This window comes from Rattus norvegicus, chromosome 7 (assembly GCF_021556685.1).
Source record: "Rattus norvegicus strain SHRSP/BbbUtx chromosome 7, alternate assembly SHRSP_T2T, whole genome shotgun sequence".
NCBI classification, from domain to species: Eukaryota; Metazoa; Chordata; class Mammalia; order Rodentia; family Muridae; genus Rattus; species Rattus norvegicus.
Genome location: NC_141540.1, coordinates 137,057,305 through 137,068,691, shown reverse-complemented (window position 1 = coordinate 137,068,691; position 11,387 = coordinate 137,057,305). Strand labels below are relative to the sequence as shown.

Below are 11,387 nucleotides of genomic sequence, written 5' to 3'. Positions count from 1 at the left end.
CCCCGGCGGACGCCCGCCGGGCCTCCCGCCACACGGAGGCTCGCACGGCGGCGCAGCCCGGGCGGTCGCGGAGAAGTCCGCTCGCCCCCTCTGGAGACGTTTCTAGCAGGAGGCGTCGGCCTCTGGGCTTCATGCTTGAAGGAGCCCGATGAGCACATGGTCCATGATGGGGCCGTAAACTCACTTTGACAAACTGTGGGATCAAATAGGCTGGGAACTGCCTGCCCTACTTTAGTGGAGATAGAGTAAGGCTTTTAAGTCGTCCTCCCGTTTTTGGTCGGTTTGGTGCACCCAACAGGAGGTATGCAAACGGTCATCGTGCCTGTTGGGGAAATAACCTCCCAACTTTGAGAATAACATTGCTTATGGAGGGTTTTTTTTTTTTTTTTTTGCACTCGTATCTGAAAGAGGGCAAAATGTTTTCACCCCTTCAGTTTTCTGTGTTGATTCTTTTTTTTTAAATGTGTAAATAGGGAAATAAAAATTTTTATTCTAGAATAAAAGCACCACTTAAATTTGTATCGACCGGGTGTTGGAACCCTCCCCGGTTTACAAAGGTTGAGCATCATGCTTCCCCTTTGGTGTATTAGGATTCCCATTTTAGAGACAGCCACTGGTGGCAAAGTCACTAGCCCAAGGTCACAGGATAGTAAGAGTCAGGATGGGTTATTTCAGGTAGTCTTTTCCGATGGGAGCACCTATCGGGTGACGGGGAGGGGAGGGAAAAAAAGAATTATGTAATACAGCGGAGCGTGCTTCCGGTGCTCACTCTAGGAAACGGATTTATTTCCCAAGTAAAGTTTATGTCTTCCACGGGGTCGGGATAAGGTGTGGCTAGGAAATTCCTGACACCCGAGGACCAGTGAGTGCCTCGCAAGCCTGTGAGGGGCGGAGACCCTGGCCGTGGAGGAGGAGAAGCCGGCCGGCCGGGCCTGAGGCGAGGCGCGCGGGCGAGCGGGGAGGGCCGGGCTGAGCCAGCCGCCCCTTCCCCCCGCCGCCTCAAGGGCAGTGGCGAGCGCGGCGGGCGGGCCGGCCTGGGCTGTGCGGGTTCCCTGCGCCGCGCACTTGCGCACGGCCCCTTGCGTAACCGTCAGCGCCGGGGATTCCCTAGAGGGGGGTCACTCTCTTCAACCATTACACACAGCCGAGCTCCGCCGCGCCTCACAAAATGGCGGCGCCCATGGATCCGGCGGCGGCCGCTCCCCGTCCCCATTTTGTGCGAGGCGAGGGATCTGTCAACATGGAATACCTCCGCCGAGGATGCATCTGACTGGGAAGCCCGCGTCAGGGAACGGAGCCCGCGGGGACCGTGTTGCACGACGTCGGCGACCGCCCGACGCTCAGTCCTCTTCCGTCTTCTCCGAGCGAAGCCTCCGAGGCCGCGCGCACGCTGCGAGAAAGGCAGCGGAAGGCAGAGGCGGGCCGCGGCCGGCTGCTCCGGGGACTCGCGGCGGGGTGACGGCGGGCCGGGATCCGGAGGGACGAGGACCGGGCGGGCCGCTGTGGTCAAGCGTGAGCCGGCCTGTCGCCCTCGTGCGCGCTCGCCGAGGGGCCGCAGAAGCTTCGGCTCGGGGAACGCGGAGTCGCGGTGCCTGCAGCGGCGGCCCAGGCGACCGGGCAGACGCGCTCGGCAGACGCGTGCACCGTAGGGACGGAGACGGCACGATCCTTGACCTTTTAAGTCGTCGGAGCCCTACCTGGGACTGTATGTTGTTGATGTCTTTAGGTGGACATCGGAAACGTCCTTCTACCCAACTCTTGCACTGGGCAGGCCTGCTGGGCTTTTAATTTTCAGGTCCAGGAGCAGAATGGAGGGATGACATGTTGGCACTTTACAAGGGGCAGGTTGACACTTCGAAGGCAGCGAATGCTATGAGTATGTACGTATCCGCACACGTACTTACCAGCAAATTTTGGTTTTCAGAGCAAGTACCAAAGGCTAAGGGCTTGGAGGAAATCTAACCTTTTTCAGGAATTTTAGGATCGCTTTCTGTAGAAGAGGGTGCAATCCTCAAAATGGAGTTCTAAGTAGGCTGATGGATATAGAACTTAAATTCTTAACACTTTGGCTATACTCTGTTTAAAGTGAAAACAAACCTAAACGTTGATGTTATCTGATCACTAAGCAGTTCAATTTTCCTGAGATTAGGGGGAAAATATGAGACAGAAATTAGCCGTCCATGGTTATTTGCTTGAAAAGGAAAGACTTAAGGGAAGGGAGATTTATCTGGGTTTCTGTGTCATCTTCCAATTGCATTAGCCGTTTGTGCTAGCATGGTTCTGTGGCTCGTTGAGATGTTATGGTGGCACCCGGGTATTCCCATCTGAGCACAGAACACCTTTCTACACACTGCTCCTCACTGAAATTCCACACCCCATCTTCTGCCCCTCCCCGTTGCTGCTGCTGTCCCATGGAACACCAACATAGTTCCTGGTCCGGTCTGTTCCTGCTGATGTCTTTCTTGTTTAATAAGTTTAGTTACTACTGATCAGTCTTCATCTCTTGCGAGGATACTGTATCTTAGCACTCACCCAAACAGCCAGAGAATATTTTTATGCTTTTGTGCTAAAGTAACCCGGGTGGATAGTATCACATTTCTTATTACCATAATACATTTCCAATAGTGGGCAGCATAGAGCAGGTGGAGCCTACACAGACATGTTAAGAGCTGTGCTGACAGTTTTACAATAGCTATTCTCTAACTAATTTGATATAAAGTACAATATAGCTCAGAGCTTTCAAGGATTAATGAAAAATCATTCCCTTAAACATTACAGCAAGAGTGAACACTGTCCAAACCTTAGTATAGCTTACTGTTCTGATGGGAAATGTGACAAAGACTTTATGCCAGGAGAAATGTAAAGCGTCATGTTTAATAGTGACTGAAAGTCCCAGGCAGAGAGTCCTGCTATGTGGATCTTTGTCCCATGCCATCCGTTTGCTTCATCAAGAATTATAAAATTCCTTTCCAGTGACACGTCAAGAAGGCATACCCAATTTCAAATTAAGCATGCCAGGCTTGTGATTTCAAGGGGCAAATTAACTTAAGTGAGGAATTGGGCATGTCAACTCAATTTTTGATTTTTGGTTTCTGTAAGGTCTTCAGAAATGATTCGGTTGGTTGAACAAGGCTTTTACAGTTAAATGGTATTTCGTTGAAGATGACATTAAGAGAGAACTATTAGTGAGCCGTGAGAATGCTTTGCGGCTTGCTGCTTTTGTTGGGATCTGCTGCAGTTGCACCTGTGTGCCAGCTCGTCTCTGAAAATGTGATCTCAGCTTCAGATTAGAGGGCCCTTTACCTCCCGATGCTGAGGCCTGGCAGGTTAGTAAGTGTCTTTAAAGGCGAGGAGAGCATTTATTATACAGAGCAGGACAGTCCTGATGTAGATAGAGGCTCTTGACTCTTCAGTTGACAGCTTTCCAGATGATTTGACAACAGAAGGATCTGCTAAGCTTTGGGAGACTTTGGCTCATTTTCACAAAATATTAGAAGTTAGTCTTCATACAAAAGCAGTGTGATTTTATTTAAAAATAAACAATCATTTTCAATTTGAAAAAAATGTAATGATTTAATTAGAATATTAAATCTCATGCAGTTATAATAATACACCCTGGAAATAGCATCTCATGGACTTTGGCAGAGGGCATTGGCCTTAGATGTTTAAATCATTTTTCTAAACCTGCAAATTTTTTAAATAGTTTAATGTGATATATTAATGCATTCTTAATGATTTATGTTCGGGTCACTGAAGTTATATAGTTTAATAACATCTCCATTTGGGGGCATGTACACTAAGCCAAGCAGGTATTGTCAGCGTGGATTACAAACCCACCCAGCAAATAGCTATTGGGTACCCGACTCGGTCAAGAGGTGGAGAGGGAAAACAACCTGACCCTCCAGAAGCCAGTGTTCCGGCACTGGGTGCTTCATAACTGGCAGCTTTGGAGGGCCATAATGAAATATTTAGACAATAGGGTCCTTAATTTCCAATACTTGGCCAGAATCTTTTAACATAGAGGTACATTGGAAATTCAGCTTCAGGCAGTGTGGTAGCTCTCAGCTGAAATCTCAGCCTCGGTTACGGAGACAGGATCGAGTTCCGTGACAGGCAGAGCTAGATGGTGAGACCCTGTCACAGACAAGGTGAATCAGAGCTATTTTTAGGGGCAATTAGATATAGTTCTGTATAAAGTAGCATCGTGGCATCAGATAGCAGAGGGCTCACGGTCTGGGTTGGTGTTTACTCAAAATGAATGTTCATAATGAACACTTAAATCATCTTTGAAAGCACAGGTCCGTAAGAGCGTGATAATCAGTGCCGTAGGCTTCACAAAGCGCTGTAGGTTTTCTTTACTATGTGAGTTAGAGTGATGGTGCCTTATAATCGAATCATTTTAACTCTTCTGTTTCTCGGAGGCCTCGATTACCTTACCTGTTCATCTGTAGCACCAAAATGGAAACTTTGTCTACTGTAATCAAAAATTCAGATTTCATAGTATTGTAAGATAGTCAAACTCCCTTTTATTATCAATATTGATCACAATTGCAGGCAGTGTTGTATTTTATAAAAAGAGAAGCCAGGGATATGTTTGGTGGGGGTGCATTATGGTGTGGGGGAAAGGGCATGCCTCTGCGGGGCCCACGCTGAGGCATCCCTTCCCTGTGAGGTACCAGCCACATGACTGTATGGTATAGAATGGACATTATTCAGGGATTGGGGAAGGGAAGAGAGAGAGAGAGAGAGAGAGAGAGAGAGAGAGAGAGAGAGAGGGAGAGGGAGAGAGAGAGGGAGAGGGAGGGAGGGGCCGGCCATGAGCACGTGGGGAGAGAAGAGGGAGGGGAACGGGAAGAGAGGAGGACGAGCATAAAACTGCAGGGAGAGGGAGAACAAGCAGCCCCTTTTTTTTTTTTTTTTTTTTTGGTTCTTTTTTTTTCCGGAGCTGGGGACCGAACCCAGGGCCTTGCGCTTCCTAGGCAAGCGCAGTACCACTGAGCTAAATCCCCAACCCCAAGCAGCCCCTTTTATAGTGAGTCCAGCACGCCTGGCTGTTGCCAGGTAACTGTGGGGCGGAGCCTAGACTAAATGCCTACAGGTTGGTAGCATCAGGAGTTACTTCTGTTTCTAGCATCTATTCCTTTGGATCCCATTTAAAGGTATTTCCTACTCAGTTGTTGGGGTTCATAAGAAGTTGAGTGATGACCCCCTTTTTCTGGAAATAAGTTTCCCCTTCTTTGGAGTATTTGAGACATCACTCTCTTCCCGTGGAAGCAACTCTGCCTGTAACACTGCCATTTGCTAACCCCAGTTGTTCTGCTCTGTTAAGCGGAGGCCACCAGAACTGTAGCGCCATGACCGCCATCCGGCTGGATTTACTGCTTGTGGGCTTCTTCTGTCCCCAACTCTGTGGCCCGTGTGGATTTCTAAAGACTTGAAAGAGCAGCATCTCCCAGCTAAGAGATTCGATGTGGGGTCCGTGTCTAAGTTGTAGGTGCCCTCCAGCCTTGTGAAACGGTGTGGTCATTTAGAGGGCGCTATCGTACGCACAAGGTTCAAGCTAAAGACAAGGACATAAGAATTTAGGAGATCACTCAAGGTTCTTTCGTGGAAATGCAGTTGGAAGCCTGAGCTAAGGAAAACCACTTCGTTTACGGAGTTGAAATAGTTGGAGCTAGCAGACCCGTGGCAGTCGTGAGACACACAACCTAGCTGTTATTTTGGTTGTTACCCTCTGGAAAATAGGTGTATAAAGGACTGCATTAGTGAGAAGTTCATCTCCCACTCCGTTGTTTGACTAACTGGGCATGCCTAGATACATGTGAATGTAATAATGAGGGTATCGTCTTATCAAAGTGTCCCGTGCTGCTACTGTCGGCGCCGCTGCGGTTTGCTGCAGGGTCCCAGAACCGTAGTGGAGCATGAACCCACATTTGCTTTTGTGAGTTTACTCACAAAATATTTTATCTTTCATCAAGTTTTTGTGCCTTGTCTGTGGCCCAGTGTATAGTTGAAGCCTTTTTAAGTGTGGTCTCATACTATGTAGTTCAGGCTGGCCTTGAACTCTGTCATCTCACCTGCTCACTTGTGGACTCAGGGGCCTGTCAGCTCAGCTGGCCTTAATGCAATGCGGCTGAAACGGGAACTTGAGGAAAAGTCAGCTGGCTGGGGTTCCCAGGGCACAGGGGGGAAGGAAAGTTTAGCTGAAGTGGACACAGGTGAAAGGCTAAGGCAGATTCGTGAGGGAACATTTGCTGATGCAGACACAGGAGAGCAGATGTTCTGCTAAAGCAAGCCAGGCAAAGGACACATGATGAAGGATTCTTTGCTAACAACACGCCAGTATTGGTCTGCCTTACACTGCATTTGTCCGAACTCCATAGAGAGCAACACACCCAAAAACAAAACAAAACAAAACCAACAACAAAAACCAAAAAAAAACCTCGGGTGATGTGCTGCAATTTCTTGCTGCTTCCTCGGACTCTGGCTGATTGGCAGAGCCATGTTAGCTGAGACAGCTGCACGTGCTGAGGCAAGGCCTATGGAGGACACGTGATGTTTGGAGAGCATAAATAGGACTCAACAGTGACGGAGACAGCCTGACTTGCTGGTACAGCTAGCTGTACAGTGCTTGTGGGTCTCGAAACCACTGATCTCCGCTTCCCTGAGAGAGGCACAGCCGAGAACTTGTGGTGTTTGTCCCGGACCCTCCTGCTGACTCGAGCTGAGGCTGAAGCCTGGCTGTCTCTGCTAGGTCATGCCATCACTGCTGAGTCCCAGTTGCTATCCCGACTCTACTGAACTGGACTCCTGGTGTCCTGGAAGTGTTTGCAAGTGGATGAACGCCTGATGCTGACCTGTGAACTGACCTGCCGATTTTTAGACAACACAGATGGGAGTTGCTCCAAAGAAGCTTTCTAAACAGGTCCACTGTATCCTTTCTTTTCCACTACTACCGGGGTGGGTGGTGGGTTACAAGGGAGGTTAAAGCATTTAAGAACCATCATTAAAAGTAGGAGTTGAAAAGGTTAAAGTTACATGTAGCTATAATGATAGTGGTTTGTAAAGGTGTCTTTTAGGGATGGGCGGGGGGTGGTAATACACATTCACAAGGCTTTGTAATGTATGACTTTGGTGTTTTTGTTTACTGTGGCACCAGGGCTTGAATCAGAGCTTCCTATCTGGTAGCCATGCACTCTGCCATTAATCTATACCCCTAGTAGTTCTTGTTTCTGTTTTTGTTGGTTTGTTTTTGAGACTATTCATTTATGAGTTGATGCCTAGGCCTAAGCTAGTCTTGAGCCTCAACTAGTCCATAACTCGATTAGCCCGTTGATACTCTTCTGTGTCTGCCATGTGGCTGGTCACCTCTCCTGAGTTGCATACTGAGTGCAGGTAGGACATCTTCGTGCACCTCACTCTTTGTCAGCGTTCCTGTATTTCTGCCAGATGTCCCACCTTTGCTATAGGCCACTCAGCTCTTTATTGACAAGTGACACTTTTACACAGTGCACAAGAGATTGTCTTCCCCTACAGTGCAAGGCTTACAGGTGTGCACCACCAGGCCATTAAACATGTTCAAGTGTGTAAATTTGATGTGCCCTTTGGTCGTATTTAGATCCTTCATGAATAATTCTTGATGCCTAAGTCAACAGCTCCATGCATTTATGGGTCAACAAATTTCTGTTAAGTCTGTGGGCCTTCAGTCACGGCAGCTCCAGCAGCCTTGGGCAGCTGGCAGGAGGTAGCCTCTGCTTGCACAGTGCCCGCCCGTGTACTGGGTCTAGTGGTGCACGTTTGCTAGGCTCCTCCTGTGATAGGGAGCTATGGTCCTGCGTTCTCTGTACAGGGACAAATCTCAAGAAGAAAGTGACTAAAGTTCCTTGCAGAAAGTACTTGGTTCAGAAGTAGACAGCCTCAAAGAGTATCCAAGTTGGGCTACACTTACTGTCAAATATGGTGGAGATAAGACTTGGCTTGCTGTAATTAGGCAAGTTAAAATTGTGGTTGATTCTTGATGGACTCACTGGAAATAGGTCTGGAAACTTAGGTGGTCACATATAAAACATGGGGTGAGCTCCTTCATACCAGATTGTCCAGGATTGGGAGCAGAGGCCTCTGGTTAGTCTTCAGCACTGATAGAGCTGCATGCAGACTGGACCTCTCATCTGGTGACGAGTGGGGAATGTCAGGTAGTGCTCTAGATTTTCCAGATTGCTGAAAAGATGAGCTGAGTCTGTCCTAAAGCACAGACCCAAGGCAGCATTCGTACTGAGTGGTCCTGGAAACCTGGAGAGCAGCCCCCTTTATGTGGGACTCAAGATGTATTTTCCAGTAATGAACCTAACTTTTAAGAATCCAGTCTAACTGCTGAAGATGTGAATGTATGGGGTGTGTGTGTAGTGTGTGCACATGTGTGCAGTAAATGATTTTTTCATTTAAAAATTCCCACTTCCACCAACTATGGAGAGAAATAATAGGAAAACACATGTTATTTAATTATGATTAATTTCAATTTCAGTAGAATCCCAGCTAGATGTTACAATTTATAGCTTTTTAGACAGAGACATGGCAAAGGCTTTAAATAAATCTGTAGGACTTCATAATCTCTTCAAACTATATTTCTGATCCTCAATAATAAAATGCTATTCCAAGCCTATGATAAAAACTTTGCCAATATCCTTCCTTGGTCAGAATCCAAGTTTGTTCTGCCATCCTATGAAAGTACATGTGGCTACCAAAATTTCTTCTTCACAGTACTTAGATATTTGAGCTGGATCTCTATGGGGGTTGGGGAGTAAGTAAGGTGATGTTTTTATATGCTCTTGTGTTTAGCTTGGAGCCTAATTTGGGAGAAGCGTGCTCTCTGGATGAGTTGGCAGAGGAAGCCAGTTGGTTAACAGAGATAAGAGCAGCAACCCTGGGTTAAACAAGAATTGCCACAGCCTCAGTATTGTGTAATAGGACGGAGGAAATGCTAAGGCTGTCAGACATTTTTGCTCCTCCAAAAGTGAGTACTGTTACAGCTGCTAGTGACCAAGAAGTAACCAACAGCCTGAGGAGACTGGTTTGGAGTAGGAGACAAGGTAATCATTAGTGAACACAGCAATTTCTACTGCAGAGGAGGAATCTGGAGAGATCAAGAAGGTTCCCTCTCATAGAGTGGTTCTCAACCTTCCTAATGCTTCAACCCTTTAAGTTCCTAAGGTTGTAGTGACCTCAACCATAAATGATTTCATTGCTACTTCATAACTGTAATTTTGCTAGTTATGAATTGTAAGTATCTGAAATGCAGGCTCTGATATACAACCCCTTTGAAAGGGTCTTTCAACTCCCCGAAGGGGTCATGACTCATGGGTTGAGAACCACTGCTCAATAGGTCGAACATATTTGTTTTTTATCATAGCAGTTATCTTAAATAAGAAGATGATAGAGTACATAAATAAAATGGAATATTGCTCAACTCTAAAGAAAATGAAATCACAAAATTTGCTGGGAAATGCATGAACTTCGAATGTACATTATGCAAGAACACCCAGTCTCAGAAAGAGAAACACATGCTCTACCTCATATGGATCCTAGCCTATAATGTACACATGTAGACTGATGGTGAGTGTATGTAGTAAGGAAAACGGGGCCGGTCGGTCGTGTTAGATGACAAGGACAGAATACAGGTAAATGACACGTGGGTTGTGAAAGAGTACTGAGCTGATTTTTTTTCTAGTTTTTACCCTGTCGTGAATTCTATGTGATGGATAAGTGCATTAAAATGTAGTCTATAGAAGTTCGTGGCTTCAGGAGGACTGTTCCAACTGAGTTCATTGAGATGCATAAACTTTGGGTCTGTACAAGTGCTTGTTTGAATGGCTGTGTTAATGTAGCTAGATGATGTCTTTTATTTGCAAGTTCTTTACAATAAAGTGATTTATAAAGAGAGATGAAATAGTCTTAAGTCTTTACATAAAAAGAAATAAAACCAAAACTGTATCTATGATTGTGTGTTTTAAGAAAAGATGTATGCTGACTTTTTTCTTCCTTATAATAAATTTGTCAAAGACACTTTCAGAAATAAGTTAATTATATTAGATGTCAACATGGCCACAGAGCTGCTAAGGCAACTAACTAATCAGAATTACAGACCTTTAAGTCGTGTTATTTTCGTAGGATATAACAACATCAAATTCAGGTACAAATTCATCAAAGACAAGACTTCTTGGTTTGGAAGACTAGGAAGGGCCATCTTAAAGAAAGTGAGCCTCTCTGCTCTTTGTGGCTGTTGGGAAGTGGGAATACTCAGTGTTTTTATCTTGCTTTCCCTCCCCCCTCTTTGTTATTAGTTTGAGTGCATAAATATTAGCATCAAGAGAAGACGAGGTCAGAGTGGCAGAGGGATGGCGTTGACAGGCACAGAATGGCTTGCAATGCCTGTTTTTGTAAGAACTCAGTAAGCAAAATTATCTCAGGCTGAGATGTCTCACGCTATTCAGAGAAGGCCGGCTTTAGTGACATGTGTCTTGAATCATCTGTGTCTAGATTTGGGGGCAGTTTTTGATCTTCTGAGGTCTAATTTACAGCTGCAGATACTTGTGACTTTGTGTTTGTCCTCCCCATCCCTTAACCCCCACACCTCAAATTATTATAAGTTCAGTCTTTCATATGTTTTCTAAAAATGGGAAAGTGTTAGAAGTTGTTTTCAGCGCCATGGGACATACGTGAAAGTGTGTTTCTTAAATTATCAAGTTGGTGTTTCTTATCTGTTTATAAGTGTTGAAGGAAGATTAGGCAGTTACATTACTTTGGAAAATAATAAGTAAAACTCCACCTATTTTCTACAAAACTTATCAAGGCATTTAACATCCCCTTAACTGTAACTGTTTAATATGCTCATCCTTATAGGACACGAATAAAATTAAACACATCAAAAACAAAAAGCATCCCCTCCTTTACTGGGATGGCCTCAGCTCATCCCTTATAATCACTGCATGTAGCCAATATGATAAACATATTCTTACCCTTAAATAGGTTAATATAAACCTAATAACCCTTGGATGTCCAGTTCTCAGATCTAATAAGTTTCTGTTTGCAGAAATTGACTATTATGGAAAATCATACATTTTCTACTCAATAAGGGTAATGTTTTATTTATATGTGTGTAGTACTTTGCCTGCATGTATGTCTGCACCTCTGTGTGCCTGATACCTAAGGAAGCCAGACGATGGTATCGGATTCCCTGGAACCAGAGTTAGAGACGGCTTTGAGCCACTCTGTGGGTCCTGGAAATTGAGCCCAAGTCCTCTAGAAGAGCTGCCAGTGTTCTTAACCACTGAGCCACCTCTCCAGCCCTCCAGGATCAGGGTATTTCTCATCGATGATCTGTTCCTATCTGT

At 45.7% G+C, this 11,387-nt stretch overlaps 1 protein-coding gene across 1 annotated transcript in view; it reads left to right on the top strand.

Annotated features, from left to right (window-relative positions):
- The first annotated feature begins 567 nt into the window (after window positions 1-567).
- LOC148004955 (uncharacterized) overlaps window positions 568-11,387 on the top strand; it is a 42,883-nt gene continuing 32,063 nt past the window's right edge. The window contains exons 1-2 of the mRNA XM_087559366.1: window positions 568-649; window positions 868-1,880. Coding sequence (XP_087415492.1) covers window positions 568-649; window positions 868-1,649 — 864 coding nt within the window. The 3' untranslated portion in view covers window positions 1,650-1,880. The remainder of the gene's footprint in view (window positions 650-867; window positions 1,881-11,387) is intronic.